This window comes from Esox lucius, chromosome 12 (assembly GCF_011004845.1).
Source record: "Esox lucius isolate fEsoLuc1 chromosome 12, fEsoLuc1.pri, whole genome shotgun sequence".
In the NCBI taxonomy this organism is placed as follows: domain Eukaryota; kingdom Metazoa; phylum Chordata; class Actinopteri; order Esociformes; family Esocidae; genus Esox; species Esox lucius.
In genome coordinates this window covers 36,868,093-36,893,929 of record NC_047580.1, presented here as the reverse complement: position 1 = coordinate 36,893,929, position 25,837 = coordinate 36,868,093, and the positions used below count along the sequence as shown (strand labels likewise).

Here is a 25,837-nt window from a genome sequence, read left to right as displayed (position 1 = left end):
CTAAATATTAATTATAAGTCAGGGTTGAACACTCATGCAAGCAACATATTTCAGTTTTATTTCCTTGCAAATATTTCAACATAAAACCAATGACACTTTAAAATAACTAGTTCAGTTTATGTTTCAAATCCACTTGTAATTTAGTAATATGAGAGGATCTACCTTTACCACCATATAATCTACCAATATATCTTGCTCTGCTGTAGCATTAGGCAGTTGGCCACTAGCGAGCCACTAATGGTCTGGTTGCTTATGTGAGCACAGATGAGATGCTGACTTGAGTTAATTAAATAAAGACTGCAAATAACTGAAAAATTGTTGGACAAACATGAGCTACATTATGGTTGTGCATTTGGCAGGGACCACAATCAACTTCACAATGAATGTCATTACTCCATTAAGCATTTCATATTTTGAAAAAAGTAAATTGTAATTGAAAGCCTGTTTAATTTTTTTACAGTCAAACCAAAATGTACTTCAAAAGCACTAGACACAATTATGGCCTCCTATACCATGTCTTTCAGCCAAACAGCATTCATGGCTCAAACTTCCCAGTTCACAATTGCCATGTAAGAGTTAGCATCTCCATTGCGATGTATTCAGTGTAAGTATAATGATCTGGTAGATCACTCCTGAACACAATGCCAAAGTAATGATTACATGACATCCATCATGTCTTCAGCAGAGATTAACCAATGAAAATCGAAGTCCCACCATATTGACTGAATTACAATGCTATTTGCTCCCAGTGAAGTAATCTATACAACGCTATGCTACAGCGACTGTCCTGCCATTAAGGGCTCTGCTCAGTGTGCTACTGTCCTTCTGTCTGGGGGCTGTTCTTCTCCATCATTTGCTGCTGGAGTTGTTTTCTGGTTGCCAGCACAGCAGACTGGAGAGCAGCAACCTCTGCTGACAGTTCAATCACTACAGGGGAGGAGGGGGAAGAGGGATGGGACAAAAAAGGAAGGTTGAGGGAGGAAGAGCAGACCGTTTGAAACCCTAATTATTACTGAATGCACGGTTGCTCTCAGAACTATTCAAACCCCTTTTGACATCGCCACATTACATTGTGTTACAACATTAAATCAAAATGATTAAAAAGAAATTAGGCGTCTTATCCATGCATCAACAAAATAAATTTGTAATGTCAAAATGAATTACTAAATCTACAAACTGCTCTTAATTACTTACAAATATATAAAATACAAAAAAATTATTGATTGCATAAGTATTCAACCCCTTTATTTAAAATGTTGAGGGACAGCAGTTACAGCCATGAGTCTATTTGAATAAGTCTCTACCAGCTTGGCACATCTGGACACAGCACTTTTTGCATTCTCCTTTGTTGTCAAGTTGGATGAGGACTGTTGGTGAACAGTGAATCCATATTCATAATTGGGTTAGGGTTGAGGCTTTGACTGGGCCACTCCAGGACATTGGCCTTTCTGTTTTTAAGCTACACCAGTGGCTTTGGCTTTATGTTTGCCGTCATTGTCCATCTTCTCGTAAGTCACAGGCCTTCTGACAACCTGCAGCCAAGATTTGATACCATTTGTTTTCTTTTTTCAACTCTCGCATGAAGGCCATTGTTGTGAATAGAGTCCCAGCTCGGCGGTGGAAGACTGACTCATTTAGAGTTGCCACAGGCCAATGGGTTATGGCACGCCAAAGGGGTCACAATCACCAGCTTAAGATGACACGTCAGGTCGAGTTATTGAAGTACACAAGCGTGAACGGGCCACAAATTTGTAAAAATAAAAACTCATTTAAATTCATATTTTTCCCACAAATGAGCTTGTTCATCTGAATTCAATTTTAAGCTACTGACTGATCATATGTAGCAGATTTAATAGGCTACAATAACAAATATAAAAGATATTGTATGATTGCTTATTCTACAAAACTCAAAAATAATGAAATTGTTTGGTTTCCCATCGTTTTTCTTCTCTATTATCACTGGTTCTATTGGGTTTAAACAAAAATGTGGAGATACCCTTGAATGAGTGTGTCTAAACCTTTCACTGGTACTGTATTTCATGAGTTTTTGTTCAGAATTGTGCAAACCAACTGTGATACCTCAGAGAGAGACAGGTATATTTAACCTGAAATAATGTGAAACACTAACTGCACAAAGGTGAACTTAATTTAACTAATTATGGGACCTCTAAAGAAAATTGGTTGCAACACAGCTTATTCAGGTTTTTTGGCATCATGGACTTATTTTGTGTTGATTAGTGGCAAGAAAATCCTAATTAAATCAGGAAAGGTCAAAGGGGGTGAATAGATTTGATAGCCACTGTAAGTAATTTTTTATCCATACAGGTATAGACAGGCAGGCATAAAGGCATGCATGCTGAAGGAAGGCAGACAGGCATGCATGCTGAAGGAAGGCAGACAGGCATGCATGCTGAAGGAAGGCAGACAGGCATGCATGCTGAAGGAAGGCAGACAGGCATGCATGCTGAAGGAAGGCAGACAGGCATGCATGCTGAAGGAAGGCAGACAGGCATGCATGCTGAAGGAAGGCAGACAGGCATGCATGTTGAAGGAAGGCAGACAGACATGCATGTTGAAGGAAGGCAGACAGGCATGCATGTTGAAGGAAGGCAGACAGACGGGCACGCTGAAGGCAAACGGAATACCTTGTCTGAAGGACACCTGGGCCTGTTTGAGGGTCTGTGGCACCAGGACACCAAACCACCTCAGTGGGTTCTGCTGAGGGTTGTGTTCCAGTTTGGAGGAGGGAGGAGGTTTCATGTCATCTGATTCTCTTAACAGCTCAGTCTCTGTCGCTGACTGGCCACCTTCCTCTGTTGTCAGAACCTTTTTAGCCTGGGTTCTTCTCCTCAAACCTGCAGCAACACACATTCAGTCAAGTCCCATGTAGTCATGGAGGTTACACACTACAGCGATCAGCGTTGATCCATTACCCTCTGTGTCTTTAGGTCCGATGTCTTCAACCAGTTTCTCTGCCAGCGGTTTCTCTTCAGGAGTTGTCTGAGTATTTCTGTCTGTCTGGAACGCTGCCTCACCACTTTCCAGTCTCCTGTAAAACATACATACATAAAGTATGTATATTATTATGGTATATCTCAGATAGTGTATATACAGTATATTTACCAGATTATAATAGCTAAGTGTTTCTCCCTGGTACCTGGTGTTGACTCTGACAAGAGGTTCCATCTCGTTCCCATACTGCAGAGCAGACACCTGCTTATTGCCCATGGAATATCTGGCTTTTGACATGAAGAACCATCCCTGTAAAACAACAACGTTTTATCTCAGCCCACAGTTCAAGGAGTTCCTAACCCCTTAACCAAACCTTAAGCTGGAAATCGAAATTTTTTATAGTGGGCACCAGACACAAAACCATGTGGGGACCAATGTCAGATTTTGCCATCTTTGTGTGGGTCCCCATATGTACCAACAGACCTGAAACATGCACACACATGCACGCGAGCGCACGCACACAGCCAAACTATTACCAATCATAACATAAACAGTACAATGAGTAGCGAAGATGTGACTTTTAGCCTAACAGACCTTATTTGTAAGTTGTAAGGACAGTTTATAAAAGTAATGTTCATTAATCATTGAGTTGTTGTGTGTCTGAGCAGAAGAGTACCAGAATGTTAGGTTTGTCTGGCTTTACTACTCAGACAGGAGACATTCAACAGTCAACTCTGCAAACATTATAATGTCCAAAAACAGTCTATGAAATGACCTGTTCATGGGAATGGATGCTATACGAATCAGGCTGACAGGCATTAAGTCACTATTCGATTTGAGTTTAGAATGGGCCAAACTAGTGTGATATAACCATGGGCACGCTGGTTCCAGTGTCTTAGAAACAGCCTCCAGGGCTTTTCTAGCATAGTGGTGCCTAGAGTTGTCACTACTGAGAATGTCATGAGCGACAGCTAGTCAGACAGTCCTGTGGGCAAAAACTATTTGATTGTTTGAGGAATGTCTTCCACACACAGGTTACGTGCCATGATAAACTGGCACAGTCTATGATCACTGTTCATGACATCACTTCTTGGCAACAGTTTACTCTTCACTTCCAACATGATAATGCAATGTCTGAAAGCAAGTATGGTTCTATGGATGTTAATCTGAGTTCAGTGTACTTGAGTCGCACGTGATGTCCCCAGACCTCAACACAATAGAACAACTTCCAATGAGATGGAACACGCTGTTTTACAATATGATGTACTGCCGTTATAGTTTGAATGAAAATAGTGAAAACAAAATATACAAACAACCACATCTCTTGCCTAGTTACATGCTTAACGTTTCCATTTCGTGTAATCCTGTCCTTCTCAAAGCCTATTGGAGAAACCCATAGGTTCCACCCCTAAGACCTTCTCCAATGGATTTTGAGAAAAAGAAAAGCGAGCAATATCCAAATATACATTTTCAATTGCTTGTACATTTTTGATTACACTTGCAAAGCTGGCAAATTGAATTTTTAGATTCGTCCTCTTCCCGCTCTGGTACTGGCTATGTGACTTCCTACCTGCTCTATCAGTGAGTTAAGTTTCTCCCGTTTCTCTTCCAGCAGTTCTAGTTGGTCCATGAAGACTAGCAGCTTCTTATCCAACAGCACACTCGCCTTTTTCTCAGTTGGACCCATCTCTCTCAGTCCCTCTCGATCACCTTCACTGTTTGAAGCTGTCGCAAAATCACTGTCGCCGTCACAAAGGACGAGTAGCACGACAACTTTATCAACTTAGATATAATTAACACACTATGAACTATCTAACTTAAATGTCCTTCCTTTTCATCGCTTTTTGTTTGAAAGACGCACGTCATTTACGGTTTCAAGTGCCACTTCCGTTTCTGGTCATGTGAGAACAGCACAAGGTCAGCTGACATTTTTTTGTCTTGTGAAACGTTTTTGTTTTTACTGAATGGGCATTTGCACTAAAGAAATACAAATACCAATATAAATTCATTGTATTTATGTACAACATCTAAAAACAGGATAGGGTTGAAAATACTGCAAAAATGTAGTTCCCATACCGGGAGTCGAACCCGGGCCGCCTGGGTGAAAACCAGGAATCCTAACCGCTAGACCATATGGGACTTAACACAGATTACGACAGAAAGTATTATGTAGTAATACCACTGACATTTATGTAATGGTGCCCAAATGTATTTGATCTATATCTGTAATAAACAAAGTTCATTTTATCTGGTCATATCTGGTTAGAACTAATCCTTTGTGGTATTATTTATATTTTGGCAATATATTATTTAGAATTCAAAACACGTGAATTGTAATATTTACTTATACAGTTTTATGGAAGCTTATAGTTAACTTAATTCAAATGTTAATGCAATCCCACATAGCATTTTCGTTTTCCAGTTGCGTGCATTATCTCAGCCATAATGAAAATTCAAATGTAATCATGTAAATGCATCTGAATTTTCATGTACTCCTATGCATATTCGCTCTCAGTATTAAAATGTTAGTGGAAAGCCATTTGGCATTTCATTTTCAAAGTCATGCCGCGCTTTGTGGATAACTTAATTCAAATGTTAATACAAATTGAAAAATGAAAATGCAATCCCACAATAGTATTTTCATTTTCCACTTTTGCCTGCATTATTTGAGGCAATGCGAAAATGTTAATCCAACAATGTGATTTGCATTTGACTTTTCGTGTACTGATAGACGCTTTGGTTAACAAAATGTAAATGTTAATTAAAATGTGAAAAGTGAGAAACAGTGTCACCCTTTGCACGTGCCTTTCCACGCTCTAACGTTGTTTTCCTAACTTAAAGGTGTCTAACCAAAATCAAAAAGAGTTTTATTGCTAAGTAAATTTCTCAACAAACAAGAAATTTGTTCGGGTCTGTAATGCAGGACCTTTGTAAAAAAAAAAAAAATAGTGGACTGAGCATTAATAAATTACTAAAAAATATACCAAAAAATATGTAAGGTGCAATAATTGTAAAGTTGAGGTTTGTGTGTGTATGTGGGGAGGGGTTGTAGATTTGTCCAGTTGAGGTTGTGTGTGTATGTGGGGAGTGGGCTATAGTCAGTTTGTCTCCAGGGGCATGTTCATGAGGCCTACTGCCACATTCAATGTTACAGTCGTAAGTGATTTTACCAATAAACATTTAGGATTCCAATGATGTCTGTACTTTGACATCATTGGAATTTTGAGATATTGTAACTACACTTTGAGATGTTGTAACTCTTTTATTCAGCTGGACATGCAGGCTCTGTGGAACTTGTGGATTGTGATGCTTTTGGAAAATGTCAAGCTTGAGGGGTTTGATAAACTATTGTCCACATAGTAAAACTTAAGTTCTAGTTGTAAATTGCATAGAATAAATGTTACTAATATTAATAACTAGGGTTCAGGACAAAAGGACACAGCAACAATGTTCTTGGTGAAAGCATGGTAGGAGGTTTGATCACTGGATGCCAAAGCTCTACTAAGAGGTGAACTCCTATCTTCACCTATATTCAGACTGAGGAGACAACGGTTTAAAGAGGTCAGAATGTAATATTAATGCTTGCAAGTTAGTCTTTAAAAACTCTGTCATCACTTTATGAATATGAGTACACTTCCTTTTACATGAAAGTTCAAAAGCAAATCATATTATTTAAATGACATTTTCATATTGACTGAAATAATGCCGGCAAAAGTGGAAAAAGGAAATGCAATGTGGGATTGCATTAACATTTGAATTGAAATATGAGTTTATTCTGTACTGATCCTTTTAATTTCCTTATACAACCATATCATATTGTTTGGAACTATGGCATCCGTCAAATAGCTAGTGATTTTTGTGAATATTGTTAGGGACTTTTGTTATTTCATTCATAGATAGTCACTTATATTATGTTTTCGCTAATCTGCTGTAGGAGTGTTTACTTCCGTGTCTGTTATTTGTCATACATTTAATTGGCCAACGACCTGTGATAACGTCCATGTTCCGAGACACTTAACCAATCAAACAGTCGCTAAAGTCTCACGTGGGCGGTTCGCCACCGTGCGCCACATACATTTAGCATTCTTATTCGTTGTTGTTATCACAAGCGTCCGCCTTTTTTAACCCTTGAATCCTAATTCAATTTGCTAATACAGGCGTCGTATGCTTGAATGATCCCGTTCACAGTGATTGGAGTAAAAACAGTGGATAGCTTGGTGGGTGGCATCTGTTGGCAGATGTATCTGGTATTTCAGACCGGATCTTCCAATAGTAAAGAATTGGAACTGTAGGTGTGAGTTCATCTAGTTCTTGGTTTCTCCATTCGTCTTCAGTAGCTAGCAGTCTGCATCATCTTAACCTCAAAGGTAAGTAACGTTACAAGGTAAATTATACAAAGATCAATAACATTACACTCAAGACAGCTGAGACTGTTCAATAACTTCCTCGTTGTCGCGTGTGATTAGTATCCATTGGCGTACTATAAAGAGAAGCTAAGCAACGTTGGTCCAGTTAGGTCCCAGACTGATTATGTCCTCTGGAATATAGTTGCTATTGTAGTTGTTATTGTAGCTAAGCCTCTAATATTACCTACGGATCCTCAGACATTCATATTCATTTTGTACCTTTCTGAAGTGTTCTGAAGTGATTAAAAAGTATAACTGTATTAATGTTTAATTACAGAATGTACTAAACATTTATTTAAAAAATTGTGAGAGATTGGAATGGCAAAAGATGTCAGCAGAGCCATTATCCATTATATATGTCCCTATATTGCTTCAAATCCCTCCTTGCCACACTGATCAAACTAGTGAACAGACCTCAAAAATTGTTAATGAATGTTCAAAAAAAGCTTTGTAGAAAAGTGTTTCAAAAGTAGTCCTGCAGGGTCCAGCTCTAACCGTATCGGGCCATCTGGTCTGAAATCTGCTGGCCTGAACTGTATTTTTATTGGCCCGAACTGAATTTAAAATTCTGTCTTTGTCTACTAGCCTGATGTTAGGTTTTACTGGCCCCGGGCCAGCGGAAACGTCCTCCAGGAAAGCTGTACCAATCTAATTATTTTATGTGAATGAGGGGGAGGGGCTAAGTGCACACTGCTGGATAAGGGTAGAGAATCAAAACACAGCCTTTAAGTGATGTCATTAGTTGGTTGAATGATGTCATTAGTTCAATGAATGTGTCTAACATCTTTCACTAATTTCTGTGATTGGCAGATGGCAAAGGGTCACATCCGAACCACTGGCTTCTCCCACCCCTATTGGCCAAGGAACCTGTCCATACCAGACTATGTGGCCAACGATAGGTCGATGCATGAGATCCTATCCTTCCTTTTTTCAGTGTCTGGTCTCTTTCTGTTGTCCACATGGGTCCTGACGGGGCGGGAGTGGGCCAGGGATGGCCGGGGTCAGGAGTTTGGGGTGTCCAGGCGTCTGTCAATTTGCTGGTTCGCTGTCTGTGGGTTCATACACGGGGTCATTGAAGGATGGTTTTCACTTTACTATGACATTATCCCCTCAGACCAGAGCTTCCTGTCCCAGCTGTGTAAGTAGAACCAAATACTAGAACCCTCCTATAGAATCTCAATTCACTTCTAGAACCCTAGTTGACACTAGAACCTGTAGAACACTCCTAAAGAACCTCCAGTTATTAATAGAACTCTAAAACAACCTAGAACCTAGTGCTAGATCTAGAACCCACCAAGAGAAACTAATTTCAATACCAGATGCAAGGGAAACAGAACAGCAACTAGAATGTTAGAGTAACTAACGTGATGTAGTCTTGTCTCCACAGGGAAAGAGTACTCCAAGGGAGATAGCAGATATGTCATGTAAGTCTTCCTCTGTCCACTCGCTTAGTTATCTTAACATGAAAGTAGAGGCTGTCAGTCTTAGGATAACAGCGTCTGCTACATCACTGAAGTGTAACTGTTCTTTCACCTACAGGTGGAAGCATAGACTTCACAACAAGTCGGTTTTACTTTCTAACCGTGGCCTCCTAAAATAGAGAAGTCAAGTGAATCATGTGCTTAGGTCTCTTCTCTTGGTCCCTTTGCAGAGCGGATAACTTCACTGTGTGTATGGAGACAGTAACAGCATGGTTCTGGGGACCGCTCAGCTTGTTGACAGTTTTTGCTTTTCTGGCTAACAAACCATACCGCTTTATCCTGCAGCTCATCGTGTCTCTGGGTAGGTACATGGATGTATTTGTTGGTGTGTTGCCACTATTAATTGATGTGTGTGTGTGTGTGTGTGTGTGTGTTAACCCTCTGTGTTGTGTCCTAGGCCAGCTGTATGGGGCAGTGTTGTATTTCTACACAGAGCATCGTGATGGTTACCGCCACAGTGAACTGGGTCATCTGCTCTATTTCTGGTTCTATTTTGTTTTCATGAATGTCCTCTGGATCATAATTCCTCTGGTGTTAATACTGGATGCATGGAGACATCTGCAGCAGGCCCAGACACACACTGACCGGGCCCTGAAGGAGAAGACCCACTGATAAGAGGAGGAAGAAAGATACTGTATGTGTGGAAGGAGGGAAGGAAGTAAACGATAACATAGAACTAGCTAGCTGGATAAAGAAAGCAGGATATTTTAGTGATGTTTTTTCTACGATGATAGATGTTCTTTAATGTGTGAAACTAGGAAGATCTTAGCCAAACTGCTCCCTCAGTATGTAGATAAATATTTGGGACCCATAATGGGTTATAATACTTGGTCAACAACAGCATGTTGATAGACACTGAAATGTTATGTATATGTGGATAGTAAAAAAAAAAATCCATAATGTAATGAAATTATGAAAGGTGCCTTTCCTTTTTCTAAATCTAATAAAAAATGAAAAGACAGTCTTTGTCTTATCTGTCTGTACGAACCATTGAATGTAAGCACCTTACCAATATTTATGACTGAGTATTATAGAGTTCCAAACTCACTAAAAATAGAGCAAATAAAGCCTCTTCTGAATTTTTTTTATCTGGATCCAGATATATTAAATTATTGGCAAATATCAAACTTCCCATTCCTCTAAATCAGGGGTGTCAAACCGGTTCCACGGAGGGCCGAGTGTCTGCAGGTCTTTGGGTTTTCCTTTAAATTGGTTCCCAGGTCAGACCTGAACAACCAGGTGGGGGTAGAAATTAACCAATTAGTGAACTAATTAATCAATCAGGTACAAGGTGAGAGCGAAAACCTGCAGACACTCGGCCCTCCGTGGAACCGGTTTGACACCTGTGCTCTAAATAATCTTAGGAAAATCTGTTTCCTAAGAACTAAATGCCTTCCTGAAGACATAAAATTTATGAAATGCTCCAGTCTGGTTTCAGACCCCATCAAAACACTGAGACTGCACTGAAGTTGATATTTGACCTAGAGGCTTCAGACAAAGGTTCTGCATCTGTTCTGTTGCTTCTTGATCTTAGTGCTGACATTGACAGTATTGATCACTCCATTCTCTTTTAAATCATGTGCACAAATTTAAACAGATCCACGCACAAATCTTGATCCACAAAAGCACACTCAACAATTCTAACATGAAAGTATTGACTGATAAATCTGGTTGTATTTACACAAATACTATTTTAAAATATGAGTCAGTTAGTGTTTGTGGATAGTGACTTACATTTGTGCTTTTTATTTCATGTTTCCAACTATGCATTTGTGAGTGTAATGCTGTGCATTTACGGGTTTACAACCACAGATTCGCCTCTGTGTATTTATGGGTCATGGTTTACATGTGTGGATTGTTTTTTTTAGATTAGATTCAACTTTCCAAGTCTGTTCAAAGCCCGAGGGGCCTAGCCAATGAGCATTGAGGACAGTTATATCACTTCAAGATAATACCAAAGACAAATTCTGATTGGATATTTTGTTTTCTTGGATATTAACCCTTGTGCGCCCCTCAAATGTACTAACCTTTGGACACCTTTGTAGACAAAAATTTACACGTACAATAAACTGACATAAAATATTTATACATTAATATTTTTTCCAGCTTTTTTTTTCATAAATCTCTTAAACAACTTGAAACCTGCTCAAAACAACCAAACATTCAATAATTTTCAGGATTTTAACCCTTTAAATGCTAGCTTGATTGTTTGAATTACCTCATTATTAATTACAATAAATAGTAGGGGCATGGGGCTTTGGTGGTGATTAGAGTCTTGGATATGTCAAAGATTTGCAACAAAATGTATTTGATTGCATTAGTATATTTTATGTAGTGCCAGTTACTCCCTCTGGACACCTCGTGGACAAAAATGTCCCATTGACTTCCATTAAAAACAATTTTTTTTATCTCACTGCCATTAGAGTGTAAAACCATACATTCTGTAATGTAAGCATTTCATTTTGATGAAATTTTGACTGTATTCCATCACACACTCGCACGCACACACACACGTGCGCACACACCCGTGCACACAAAAACTCTTCTACCAGATTCAACCATTTTCCCATTGTAGGCCAATGGAAGAAATTATTGTGTGTGTTTGCGTGTGTGTGTGGTGGAATACAGTCAAAATGTCTAATATCACTACTTTTCTTCAAAATGGAATGCTTACATTACATTACATTATACTCTAATGGCAGTGAGATAAAAAATAAAAAAAATTATGGAAGTCAATGGGAAATTTTTGTCAACGAAGGTGTCAAGAGGGTGCAAAATTAATAAACAGAGTATGAAAGACATGAAAGAGTTAAAGACATTGGATTTCAAAAATTTAACAAAAAATAAGAGTTCTGCCAAAAAAGCATGCCCCTAGCTGCAACACAGACAAAATGATCCCCAAATCAAAAGAAAAAAGTGAGAAAAATGTATAAAAATGCCCGAGGGGCGCACAAGGGTTAACACTGCTTTTTCCAACACAAACTGAAGAAATTCAATAAGATGATTATTAGAGGTAAGACAAAAAAAGATAAAATAAGTGAAAACAAAATTGCAAATTATAATGTTTAAAAAAACATATACAGATTTATATATATCCATAGGCCCTTTCTGAGGGCGTAGAGGGCCCTGACGGTTCCCCATTGCATTTTGGCAGTATTCTATCACCATATGCTGCTACCCTATAGATAGGAAGATTTGGAGTGGACACTGCACGTTCATGGCAGGGTAAGTGAAGTGACTGGTGTCTACTGTACAGTCGTCTGTCACTGTCAACAATATCAACAGCCGAAGACGGAAGATACACAGTCTTTAAACTTGAATACTCAGCTTATGGGTCAATTTCTTTGTTAGAAGAAAGTATTTTCTTTGCTACGCTCTAGTTAGCTTGCTGTCAGACGCAAGCACAGTTAAACGTTAGCCAAGCTGTTCGCCAACTAATGTTTTCTAATGTTAGCAAGCTTAATAAACTAATATATTTCCACATTTCCGATTGTTATAAACATTTACAGTCGTTTTACAAGCTATGTAGAGATGAAATACAGTACCCGAACTTAAACTAGTGCTGCAGATGGTATGATTTTCGGCTTCTAAGCCTCCCTTCATTGCAGTGAAGTTTGTCACAATTTCTTATTTTAGGGAAATCTACTGTAGCTAAATGTTATTTTTTATGATGTATTGGTCCAAGCCCTCAAGACAAAAATAAGAGAACCGCAACTACTGCAAAGTTTGACCCAATCATTTTGCTTCATAAAAAGCTTAACGTAGCTACGAGGGTCCCACAAGTGTTTCTTAATCAGTAATTGTATGTTAAGAACGCCGAAATAGCTCAGTTGGGAGAGCGTTAGACTGAAGATCTAAAGGTCCCTGGTTCGATCCCGGGTTTCGGCAGTTCATTTTGGGTTGGTCATTGCGACGTAGCAACCGTGAAAATACCGAGTAGATACTGTCGGGATCCCCTCTCTACCGTGACGTTATTGACTTACTGGTTGCATTATGGTTCTGTGTGCGAAGGGTGCGTTCAGGAAACTAATTTAACACAGGCAGCAGTGTAGTCAGCACATTTGTAGTCATTCACAGGTTGGAGGTGCATTTTGATCATTTATTTATAAAGCCCTTTTTACAACAGCAGTTGTCACAAAGTGCTTTACAGAGACACCCGGCCTTAAGTTGAGTTGAGTTGAGTTGAGTTGAGTGCTAACTGTGACATGAATACTGTATGTCATTCACGATAATCTGTTCGAGAACTTTACTCTAGTTATAATTTAAAAAATACTGTGCCGCCATTGTTATTAGTTATTTAAGTTTACTTTAAGTATTGAAGAATTAATGTCTAAAATTAACTTTTTGCCTCATTAACAAATCCACCAGCCAAGAATATTTTTCACCAGCCAAAATAATAAATTGCCTTTTTGTGTCACATATACATCAATTTCAGTACATTTCACTGAGATAATAAGATATCATGTTAAATACAAACTTTTATTTCTGATTACAAATGAGTTGTTTCTGCTTTTATCTTTAGCATATTCACACAGAACAACGCAACACCACAGCCTCAGCACCATACTGTAACCAGCCTGTTGAAACTCCTTTATCTCAAAAACCTCAATTTCTCACAAAATTTTATTTATAGGATGCTACAAACATGTTTTTTTAATGTATTGCAATAACGCCATCCCTTTACACCGGTCTCTCTTCCTTGTCAACTTTCTTTATATTATTTGAAAATACTTTCTTATACATCATTCCCTAATAATAACCTAAGTACTTCCCCTCAATTAACCATTCTCTAAAACTGTTGATGAATCGCCTCCCAGGTTTATAACACAATCCCTCTCCAAAGCTAATGTACAAAAGCAAATGTACAACAATAACATCTAAAGATTATTTTTATTAGAAATGCTTTCCAACTTAAGCTCTAACCACTTCTCAAAGCACCCCACCTTATAATATTCTTTACCTCATATAATATATAATTTAATTGTAATTTGAAATTTTTATTTTACCATACATAGTTTTTTCTTTAAAAAATGTACAAAATACACATCCCAGACCTTTATTCTGAAGGCAAAATACGGAAATCGGAAGTCCTATTGTTGCTGACGAATGTATATAACGTTTCACCACAAACCTTTATTTTGAAGGCAAAATACGAAAACCGGAGGTCTTATTGTTGCTGCCGAATCTCTAATGTTGCCTGCATGACGCTAATCTATTGTATCAATCATGTTATGACAGCTAGCTTCTTACCTTTGGTGGTCGCTCAGACGATGGCTACCTTATTTATATTAATCTGACAGCTTCTTGCTGATAGTTCAACACAAACGTGCCCGTGTACAGACGTTTAAGTTCTGAGAAACTTTTCTCTGAGCTTAATCGCTAGCTTGACACAACTTAGCTAATAGCAGTGCCTCTAACTGCCTCTGATTACAATAATAGGGAAACATTGGGTACAAACATTTACCCGCCAGTGTGATGGATAATCTTCTCCGACACTCGCCGGGTATTAATTTTGGAACCTGGCAAGCATTTTACCATATATGAGGACCTATCCCGAACACCTCTCAATCAGCTTTATATGCCGAAATAGCTCAGTTGGGAGAGCGTTAGACTGAAGATCTAAAGGTCCCTGGTTCGATCCCGGGTTTCGGCAGTTGATGGTCTTTTTAAATAATGGCGATTGCGTGTCAATATCGCATACTGACCAAATGTAACCACAAACCTGAACAAAGTAATTTCAACGACATACTTAATTTATTATTATGTAACCGTTGGGTTCAGTAGTTCCCAAACAGGGGTATTTAAAAACACTCATGACACCGTTGGCTTACTAGTGAGATTAACATTAGGAGGTACTTCAGGGGTACTTAAAACCGTACAGTAACAGAAAAGGGTTGGGGAGCACTGGGTTATACTGTTCTCCACTCATTACCTATATTAACTGCACCTGTTTGAACTCGTTACCTGTACAAAAGACACCTGTCCACACACTCAATCAAACAGACTCCAACCTCTCCACAATGGCTAAGACCAGAGAGCTATGTAAGGACATCAGGGATAAAATTGTAGACCTGCACATGGCTGGGATGGGCCACAGGACAATAGGCAAGCAGCTTGGTGAGAAGGCAACAACTGTTGGTGCAATTATTTGAAAATGGACGAAGTTCAAGATGACGGTCAATCTCCCTTGGTCTGGGGCTCCATGCAAGATCTCACCTCGTGGGGCATCAATGATCATGAGGAAGGTGAGGGATCAGCCCAGAACTACACGGCAGGACCTGAAGAGAGCTGGGACCACAGTCTCAAAGAAAACCATTAGTATAACACTACACCGTCATAGATTAAAATCATGCAGGGCATGCAGGGTCCCCCTGCTCCAGGCCAGTCTGAAGTTTGCCAATGACCATCTGGATAATCCACAGGAGGAATGGGAGAAGGTCATGTGGTCTGATGAGACAAAAATTGAGCTTCTTGGTCTAAACTCCACTCGCCGTGTTTGGAGGAAGAAGAAGGATGAGTACAACCCCAAGAACACCATTCCAACCTTGAAGCATGGAGGTGGAAACATCATTCTTTGGGGATGCTTTTCTGCAAAGGGGACAGGACAACTGCACCGTATTGAGGGGAGGATGAATGGGGCCATGTATCGCGAGATCTTGGCCAACAACCTCCTTCCCTCACTAAGAGCATTGAAGATGGGTGGTGGCTGGGTCTTCCCGCATGACAATGACCCGAAACAAACAGCCAGGGCAACTAAGGAGTGGCTCCGTAAGAAGCATCTCAAGGTCCTGGAGCGGCCTAGCCAGTCTCCAGACCTGAACCCAATAGAAAATCTTTGGAGGGAGCTGAAAGTCCGTATTGCCCAGCGACAGCCCCGAAACCTGAAGGATCTGGAGAAGGTCTGTATGGAGGAGTGGGCCAAAATCCCTGCTGCAGTGTGTGCAAACCTGGTCAAGAACTACAGGAAACGTATGATCTCTGTAACTGCAAACAAAGGTTTCTGTACCAAATATTAAGTTCTGCTTTTCTGATGTATCAAATACTTATGTCATGCAATAAAATGCACATTGTATTAATTATACAATGTGATTTTCTGAATTTTTGTTTTAGATTCCGTCTCTCACAGTTGAAGAGTACCTATGATAAAAATGACAGACTTCTACATGCTTTTTAAGTGGGAAAACCTGCAAAATCGGCAGTGTATCAAATACTTGTTCTCCCATTGTATATATACAGCAAAAATATAGCAAAAACAATTAGCAATAATATATATAATACTACACTAGCAGCAGTTTAAAAATGTCTTTTGGCCATAATAAAGCATGGAACATCATCAAAGATCACAACCACCCAGGCTATGGTCTGTTCACACCACTGCAGTCTGGAAGATGCGACCGGAGCATCAGGGCATTTCCAGACTCACAGTTTTTTTCCCTCAGGCCATAAGGCTCCTAAACCAGCAACAGTGATCCATGACCACACTGGTTATACACACTTTCCAGACGCTCTAATTTAATGGTAATATTCCATTCATACGGTTTGCAGCCGAGTGTGAAGCGGTGGGGATGAAAATCAGTACCTCCAAATCCGAGGCCATGGTTCTCAGTCGGAAAAGGGTGGCTTGCCCACTTCAGGTTGGTGGAGAGTGCCTGCCTCAAGTGGAGGAGTTTAAGTATCTAGGGGTCTTGTTCACGAGTGAGGGAAGGATGGAACGGGAGATTGACAGACGGATCGGTGCAGCTTCTGCAGTAATGCAGTCGATGTATCGGTCTGTCGTGGTGAAGAAAGAGCTGAGCCGCAAGGCGAAGCTCTCGATTTACCAGTCAATCTACGTTCCTACTCTCACCTATGGTCATGAGCTTTGGGTCATGACCGAAAGGACAAGATCCCGGATACAGGCGGCCGAAATGAGTTTTCTCCGCAGGGTGGCTGGGCGATCCCTTAGAGATAGGGTGAGAAGCTCGGTCACCCGGGAGGAGCTCAGAGTAGAGCCACTGCTCCTCCACATCGAGAGGGGTCAGCTGAGGTGGCTTGGGCATCTTTTTCGGATGCCTCCGGAACGCCTTCCTGGGAAGGTGTTCCGGTCCCGTCCCACCGGGAGGAGACCCCGGGGAAGACCTAGGACACGCTGGAGGGACTATGTCTCCCGGCTGGCCTGGGAACGCCTCGGTGTCCCCCCGGAAGAGCTAGAGGAAGTGTCTGGGGAGAGGGAAGTCTGGGCATCCCTGCTTAGACTGCTGCCCCCGCGACCCGGCCCCGGATAAGCGGGAGAAGATGGATGGATGGATTCCATTCATAAGAATATTACACATATGTAACTATAATACTTGTTGCTTCTACCATACCATTCATACTCCCCATCCTACTCTTTGTAGAATTGCTAGTTTACATTGTTATATATATTACTGCCATACTTGCCATATCTATCATATTCAACACCACTACCAATAATGCTGCTAGTTTATAGTACTCTTTTTAAACTGCTGCTAGTGTAGTGTTATATATATTATTGCTTTTGCTATACCTTTGCTGTATATATTTTTTTCTTAATTCTCACTACGTAGTTGTGTGCCATCTCACAATCATTTCATTGTGCAGGATGATGCTGTGTTATTCGATGCATTTGACAAATAAACTTGAATCTTTACATGTATACTTCATTGTCAAACTAATTGTTTCCTCATTAGTTACCCAAGTTTCTGTAGTAACTCAAATGTAATCTAAATATTAAAAAGATCACCATCCCTGAGTGGGCTCAAACCACCAACCTTTAGATTAACCATCTAACGCGCTAACCAATAAGGGCGATAATTGGACAGAGAAAATGGGGTGGCGATAAGTGATTGGCTGTATAAAACGGAATTGTGATAAGTGATTGGCTTTACAAAATGGATTTGACTTGACATGTTTTGCCATACTATCTTGACCGAGGTAGCAGAGACACAAATGTATCATACTACAGGAGAAAATAATGTACTCTGGTGGTCTATTATTTCTGTTATCAAATGGTGACCTCCAGTGGCTCAATAGGGTTAATGCACCATGGTTAACTGCTAAAACTTCGTTTCTAGTGAGCGAACTGAGTTCTTTGAAATAAACAATAAAAAGTTAAATGTATCAGCCCGGTTTTTGAAGATACATTAAACCTAGTCCTACAATAAAACAATAAGATTAGGCCTAATCTGTTTCTGCGAAACCATCCCTATATGTTCAACTTCTTACGGCACCCATCAGTCTTTCAGAATTCACAGCTCACCACCAGAAACTACAAATCAGAGTAGGCAATATAAAGACCAAGTTTCTCAGAGATTATCAAAGAAACATTTAAGGTAACTAGGAAGTTGTTACCCTGGTGTATATCACCAATTCTTTGGAGAAAAAGGATTGTGATTAATTCATTGACCTCAGTCAGAGAAGCTGCAGCAGGAGAAACCGTAAAATTCCTGTCACAATGTGGAAACAAAAGACACCTGCATGTTATATACACTATATGGCCAAAAGACCCCTGCATGTTATATACACTATATGGCCAAAAGACACCTGCATGTTAAATACACTATATGGCCAAAAGACACCTGCATGTTATATACACTATATGGCCAAAAGACACCTGGATGTTATATACACTATATGGCCAAAAGACACCTGCATGTTATATACACTATATGGCCAAAAGACACCTGCATGTTAAATACACTATATGGCCAAAAGACACCTGCATGTTATATACACTATATGGCCAAAAGACACCTGCATGTTAAATACACTATATGGCCAAAAGACACCTGCATGTTATATACACTATATGGCCAAAAGACACCTGCAGGTTATAAACACTATATGGCCAAAAGACACCTGCAGGTTATATACACTATATGGCCAAAAGACACCTGCAGGTTATATACACTATATGGCCAAAAGACACCTGCATGTTATATACACTATATGGCCAAAAGACACCTGCATGTTATATACACTATATGGCCAAAAGACACCTGCATGTTAAATACACTATATGGCCAAAAGACACCTGCATGTTATATACACTATATGGCCAAAAGACACCTGCAGGTTATAAACACTATATGGCCAAAAGACACCTGCAGGTTATATACACTATATGGCCAAAAGACACCTGCAGGTTATATACACTATATGGCCAAAAGACACCTGCATGTTATATACACTATATGGCCAAAAGACACCTGCATGTTAAATACACTATATGGCCAAAAGACACCTGCAGGTTATATACACTATATGGCCAAAAGACACCTGCAGGTTATATACACTATATGGCCAAAAGACACCTGCAGGTTATATACACTATATGGCCAAAAGACACTTGCATGTTATATACACTATATATGTGGACACTCAACCATTACACCTATATGAGGTAATTGAGGTAACATCCCATTCCAAAACCATGGGCATTAATATAGAGCTGCTGATGTGAGTCTTGCGTACAGCTGCTCGGCCATGGAAAGATATTTAATGAAGCTCAGTTTTTGTGCTGATGTTGCTTCCAGAAGCAGTCCTGAACTCTGGTGAGTGACGCAACAGATGATAGATCTTAACATATGCGCTTCAGCACTCAGCCTCGCTCTGCCAATTTGCGTGGTCTAACCACTTTGTGGCTGGGCTGCTGTTTCTCCTAGTTGGGGTGTCCACATACCTGTGGCCATACAGAGGTGAATTGGCTGAAATGAGTCACACTCCTCATAAAACCTTGTGGCAAAACAGAAAAGGTCTCTTTCCATTTCTTCCATACAGGATTACGGAAGAAACGTCACCATGACGACATTCACACCGTCGAGCCAGGGTTAGTCCACACAGCGGTTACGGCGCAATTATTTGTAGGCAAGGCAGCACAATCTTTAGAAAATGTCCAACTAGCACAAACCAAATACTAGCATTTGAGAACCTGTCCACACAGGGAGAACATTTAAACATTGCCAGCTGGGTTGTGGAACAGCGAATTTGCATTGATAAATCAATCATTACCCAGGGAATGTGTGGATTATGGTGAATAACTCCCTGCTATTAATAAATCATCATCAAAATCAAAACAAGCTGCCTAAATGGAGGGGCTGTATGAAATGCCTGTAATTCCAACATGGTCCATGGTTTATTGATGTAAATACCCTCAAATTAAATCTGACAGTCTGCACTTAGACATTGTTTTATTTCAAATCCAATGTTCTGGACAAAAGAGACAAAACACGAAACCTTGTGTCACTGCCCAAATACTTACAGTCTCTAACTTCAGGACATTTTTTACGATGTATGTTGATACCTTGGAGGCACATACAAATCATGTGCATCTCTACTCCAGAGATTTATCCACAGATGAAAAAGAAAACCAAGATTATTTAAGAAAAGTTTTTGAATAATCCATCCTTAATCTTTCAATGACTCACATGGGGTAGAACACTTGGGTTAACCATTAAGAGAGAAGTGGGAGTTATCCAATGAGAAGAGGAGAGAGGTGAGAGTTATCCAATGAGAAAATGGGAGAGGTGGGACATGAGCTTAGATAAAATGTTTGTATGTAACATGGTTAGTGAAGTATAACGGATAACTGTATCCGTAGGTCACAAAACACCAGATGTCTGACTATATCCACAGGTCACAAAACACCAGATGTCTGATTGTATCCACAGGTCACAAAACACAAGATGTCTGACTGTATCCACAGGTCACAAAACACAAGATGTCTGACTGTATCCACAGGTCACAAAACACAAGATGTCTGACGGTATCCACAGGTCACAAAACACAAGATGTCTGACTGTATCCACAGGTCACAAAACACAAGATGTCTGACTGTATCCACAGGTCACAAAACACAAGATGTCTGACTGTATCCACAGGTCACAAAACACAAGATGTCTGACTGTATCCATAGGTCACAAAATGCAAGCCCTACACTCAAAGTAGAAAGCCCCTTGGCCCTTGAATGACATTTTACATCATATCGAAGTGTACTGGCAAGTGCACTTGCCCAAGCCATGGTGACTGATTATCAGAGTTTACTAATTAGCTACACATTTCATGATGCGTTTCACCATGAGGTTTGACACAACTACAAAAATGTAGTCCTGTTGATTAAATGTGAAATTGGCTATCACCAGCAATTAGACATGTCACCACGGTTTGCATTGAATTGTGGGTGATATCAACACTGCAATTAAGCAAAGTAGTTTCCCCTCCAGCTAAATAAAGGGCTGAGGAGGAAGTTTTGTAAATTTGACCTACACACAATGGAAATCAAAATAGTATTTGGGATTTATGTACATTACACCAAGAATAAATGACTAGGACAAGTGTCTACTTTGTGAAAGGAGTTCATCCAAGATGGCTAATTACCCTCAGATCAAAATATACAAGATGGCTGACTGGCTCCTCAGATAAAGTGCTGGATTGCGATGAGATGTACATCACAACCAGTATCTACAAAGAGCAGAAATTTACTTTTTTTTTTGTACTATTGGGCTGTATTATTTGTAGCGGTCATTCTCACTACCCTCCAAACCTCTCTCCCTACCCCAATTTCTTGAGCTGAACATCTTACTGAGTCTCTGTCCAAGTTGTGAATCAGTCTCTCTCTCCCTCCTCCCCACCTCTCGGAGTCCTTTCAAGGCAGAGGGAGAGTCAGGCTGGAGCTCCAGTAATCTTCTGAATGCCCTGGCTGCCTCCCCAAGCTCCCCTGCCTCCAGGTTGGCCTGACCCAGGCGGTACCAGGCCTTCTCTCCCTGGGGCTCAAGCAGTGTAGCTCTGGCTGCACTGGTTCTGGCCCGTGAATACTGGCCCAGCTTCATCTGACACAGGGACAGGTTGGAGTGGAGAGAGGCCTTGGTGCAGCAGTATTGTCGTTCAGTTGGAGCTGAGGGACACTTCTCCTTATTCTCCTCTTCTTCATCCTCCTCCTCTATCTTGGCCAAGCCATGGGCCTCCCTCCAGGGGTGTAGTTTTAGGGAGATGAGAAGTCGGATGGCTCTGCTGTAGCAGTCTGCTGCCCCCCACACGTCCCCATCCCTGAACCGTTCCCCGCCCCTCTTTTTGAGTGACATAACCCAGTTCCACTTCTCCCCAGCGGTCAGCTGCCAGGACTCAAACCCAGGAGAGAAAGTCTGGAGGTCCACGATGACAGACATGGACTGGTCCTCTCCTTCTCCAGGGCAAGCTATGTGTGGGTCGGTAAGAGGGTTCAGCTGCACCTGGGGACAGGGTGTCAAAGGTGAACTCTGTAGCTTTCTGAAGGCCAAAGGTAACATGCAGTCAGTGTTTACAAACTGAACAAACATCTTCAGACTGTTTTGTCGAATTTTCACTGGTGCCTTACGCCGGTACCAGGGCTACACCGGTGATTTCTGCAAGCAAGCAAGTTTATTTATATAGCAGAATTCATACATCGAAGCAATTCAATGAGCTTTACAAAAAGAAATATATGAAAGTACAATAACATAAAAACAAATAAATGAAAACATCAAAGCAAATGAATACATCATAATAATAAAAAATACAATAAGAAAACATATAAAATAAAAAACATTATGCTAATGTTGGCTCTAGACATTCCTGTTTCCACTATATATTTAGTACCAAAGACTTGAGGGGCTCAGGTGGGGAGGGAGGAGTAAACTATCAATGAGATTTGGTTTTCCAGTCACGAAAAACAAAAGGTGATATTTTCCTGGTAGTAAAATAACAAACAATAACACCATGCTCAGTTTGTTTACAGGCTAATATGACTTTTGAACTTATTCCCCAAACTCCTGCGACCGGCTCCTTCTCCACCTTCACATGACACTGCAACTGTAAGCCAGTGTATTCAATTTGTTTAATAAGTCTTTTATCAAAACTATCTACCTTTAACAGAAGGATTTGGGAGAATTCTGAGGTAATTTTGTGTTATAGTTTCTGCAGGGTGTCTCAGTCTCAGCGCTCCGTTTTTCTATTGACTCAATCGCATTGTATCACTTTCGGTCATTCCAACTCTTTCCATTGTGAGTCTTTGCTTCCCTGTACTGTTGCTTCATTTTCTTTGTTTTATCAGGGATCTGTTTGTTAGATCAGATGAAAACCATCATTACAAGAAGGACTAAGCAGATGATGCACATTTCTCTTCGAAATGCACAATAAGTTGGCGTTTTAACTGCGCTTAACGCGTCAACCCACAAACCCCCACCCTAAGCTCTAAAGTCCAGGGCTTGGCACCAAAAGTGAGAGCCGGGCTACTCGACCACAGCCTAGTGGCCGACTGGCACTGGCCTGTGTCAATAGAAGCATTTCTGGACTTTAGAGTAAAACACCAGTGTTAGGCACCAGTGGAAACGAGGCATATGTATGTGAACTCCTTACCTCACACCTCTCTCCAGCTCTCATGCCCTCAATACACCCCTCTATTATGTCACAATGCCCCTCCCCCAGCCTCAGAACAATCCAATCACCGAGTGGGACCTGCAGCACGGAACCTTGAGAGCGCTGTAGGGGTTGGACCTGGGCTTCATTTGGGGCTGTGACTGGCTGGTCAGGGTTGAGTGACTGCTCCAGGGCAGTGTCAGGGTCTCCTTGGTGTTGAACTCTGATCCGACATAGAGAGCCAATCCCAGGGAAGACATCACCAGACATGTCAACTGGCTCTGCCCATCGAGTCCTCTTCCGATGGACCTCCCACAAGCCCCTGGGACACACCGACACCCAGGAAGTGACCTCATCACTCACGCAACTGTCTTTCTCCTCTGGCTGGGAGGTCTTCATCACTAGGAGAGAGGGAGTGAGTGAAACATGGGGAGAGATAGTGAGGGGAGGGCTGGACAGAGAGAGAGAGAGAGAGAGAGAGAGAGAGAGAGAAAAAAGGAGAGATTCTACTATTCTGATGGCAAAGGCCCAACTTGAGAATGAGAGTCAATGTGCTGCTGGTTATTTTTTGGTAATGGTTGCGTAATCTACACCATCTCTGCCAAACAAAAAGAAAAACACCTATAAAACATCTGAGGTTAAAGTCAGTCAAGTAATATCACTGGTTCTGTTGCTGATCTAGATTCTGCCTGGAAACTTCTGCTATAATTGCCCACAGCCCACTTGCCTTTACCTGTCCTTAATCTGGATTCTGCCTAAAGAATCAGCCCTCAGCTCTCTTGGTTTATTGAACTGTTGGTCATCTGAAATGAAATACATGAATTATGAAGTCATGTAGTCTGATATTCTCCACCCAGCACAGCCAGAGAACTGGACTACCCACCCCTCAGAGCCAACTTCGTTCTAAATGTCTTCCTTTGTTCCAACCCTGCTAGAGTTTTTCTTAGCCACTGTACTTCAATATCTCATTGCTACTTGGCCTTTGGGGTTTTAGGCTGAGTATCTGTATAAGCACTTTGTGACAACTGCTGATATACAAAGGGCTTTAGAAGGCACCAATGGGTTTTGTGGTATATGACCAATATCCCACTGCTTTGGGGTGTGTCATGACTGTACGAACAGCCCATATCCACCATGGTATAATGGCATTTATAAACCATGGAATATCAGACCGTATCCCATGGGTATGACATCAAATCACTTTTTACAGCTCTAATTGTGTTGGTAACCCGTTGATGGGGCATCTGATATACTGCCAATATACAATGGCTAAGGGCTGTGTCCAGGTAGTCCTCAATGCACTGTTCCTAAGAACAGCTCACAGCTGTTGAATATTGACCATATACCACAACTCCATGTGCCTTATTGCTTACATACCACATCTACTGTTCTTTAAATATAACTGACTATGGCATTAGGCCAAACCACGCAATATTAATTTGACTTTCGTGATACAACACTGGTTCTTGTGTCGTATTGATTAATTAAAACACTCGTCGCTATTCTAGACAAGAGGGGATTATTTTAACGAAAGTTAGTAAGGTACGCGTGCTGAAACCAACAAACTGATTGTCGTTTCGCACAAGTCATAATGCCATAAATCGAATGTGATGTGTATACAGTATAGCTAGCTACTGTACTATAACATACAGTTACCCCACTGTCGCTAACCACTCGGCATTAGTTTTATCCAGCAACTTGCTGACTAGCATAAAGCTTTAACTAGTAAATAAGTAAAAACATATATAAACTATGTTTAATTGCATGGAAATATGTTTTTCCTACCTGCAGACAAACGCTATCACGGTTTGTAGGTGCAGGTTGATGTGGTACCCCCAGCTGAACGTGAAAACATTACAAGGCACAGAACTATCAGCGTCTTGTGAGCAACATTAAAGAAACACTTCCGGGTCACGAAAATCTGGAATTTTTCAAAATAAAAGAGACTAACAAATTACTTAAAAACTGAGATAAACTGAGATAAATTGAGTTTATTAATTGTTTGAGAACATGTACCTCTCAAAACATTGACAACAATTCACATATGATCATATTTAAGAGTGATTTCGATAAAAAGTGGGTGTTAGTGGGTGTTAAAACACGTTCCAAGGGTAAAATTTAGACAATGCCAATGACAGAATATGGAATATATATTGCCTCATAACTAATAAACTATTGAATATTCCACAGAGAAAGCAGCGTAGGAAATGTCCAGGAGAATGTGTAGAGTAAGACAAACCTGTCTAATCATGGGGAACAGTGTGCTACATCTAGCAACACAATATTTCCACACCCTCTTTTTCCACAATGCAACTCAATGGATATGAAATACATATTGGCCTATAAAAAAAAAACTATTCTACACGCCGCGGTGAATGTATTGTAAGAAATGTCAAGGAAGGTGGATAGAGTAATTATATGCAAAGAAATCAAGGGGCACTCTGTATTTGCAATTGTTGCTGGTGTTTTACTCCACCCATTCCATTGGCCACAATGCAACTCAATGGATATGAAATACATATTGGCCTATAAAAAAAAAACGATTCTACACGCCGCGGTGAATGTATTGTAGGAAATGTTCAGGAGACTCTATAGAATGATTATATGCAAAGAAATCAAGGGGCACTCTGT

At 40.5% G+C, this 25,837-nt stretch overlaps 3 protein-coding genes and 3 non-coding genes across 7 annotated transcripts; 3 read left to right on the top strand and 3 right to left on the bottom strand.

Annotated features, from left to right (window-relative positions):
* Positions 1 to 37: 37 nt before the first annotated feature.
* On the bottom strand, positions 38 to 4,849 carry ccdc115 (coiled-coil domain containing 115). Of its 2 annotated transcripts, none has more exons than XM_020044987.1 (5): positions 4,619 to 4,849; positions 3,158 to 3,261; positions 2,934 to 3,049; positions 2,646 to 2,855; positions 38 to 927 (listed from the first exon to the last, which is right to left on the bottom strand). In XM_020044987.1, the coding sequence occupies exons 1-5, from the start codon at positions 4,637 to 4,639 to the stop codon at positions 815 to 817; spliced, it is 564 nt and encodes a 187-aa protein (XP_019900546.1). In that variant the 5' UTR covers positions 4,640 to 4,849; the 3' UTR covers positions 38 to 814.
* Positions 4,850 to 5,019: 170 nt separating this feature from the next.
* Positions 5,020 to 5,091, bottom strand: trnae-uuc. The gene has a single exon. It is a non-coding gene; the product is annotated as a tRNA-Glu (tRNA).
* A 1,989-nt stretch (positions 5,092 to 7,080) lies between these two features.
* Positions 7,081 to 9,800, top strand: ebp (EBP cholestenol delta-isomerase). Its single transcript, XM_010868112.3, has 5 exons — positions 7,081 to 7,319; positions 8,169 to 8,496; positions 8,746 to 8,782; positions 9,010 to 9,140; positions 9,237 to 9,800. Exons 2-5 carry the CDS (start codon positions 8,169 to 8,171, stop codon positions 9,449 to 9,451), a joined length of 711 nt encoding a protein of 236 aa, XP_010866414.1. The 5' UTR covers positions 7,081 to 7,319; the 3' UTR covers positions 9,452 to 9,800.
* Positions 9,801 to 12,654: 2,854 nt separating this feature from the next.
* trnaf-gaa lies at positions 12,655 to 12,727 on the top strand. Its single transcript has one exon. It is a non-coding gene; the product is annotated as a tRNA-Phe (tRNA).
* Positions 12,728 to 14,419: 1,692 nt separating this feature from the next.
* On the top strand, positions 14,420 to 14,492 carry trnaf-gaa. Its single transcript has one exon. It is a non-coding gene; the product is annotated as a tRNA-Phe (tRNA).
* Positions 14,493 to 20,008: 5,516 nt separating this feature from the next.
* Positions 20,009 to 25,061, bottom strand: fkbpl (FKBP prolyl isomerase like). The gene is made up of 3 exons (XM_010868113.5): positions 24,992 to 25,061; positions 23,207 to 23,657; positions 20,009 to 22,062 (listed from the first exon to the last, which is right to left on the bottom strand). Exons 2-3 carry the CDS (start codon positions 23,603 to 23,605, stop codon positions 21,343 to 21,345), a joined length of 1,119 nt encoding a protein of 372 aa, XP_010866415.2. The 5' UTR covers positions 23,606 to 23,657; positions 24,992 to 25,061; the 3' UTR covers positions 20,009 to 21,342.
* Between the last annotated feature and the right edge of the window lie 776 nt (positions 25,062 to 25,837).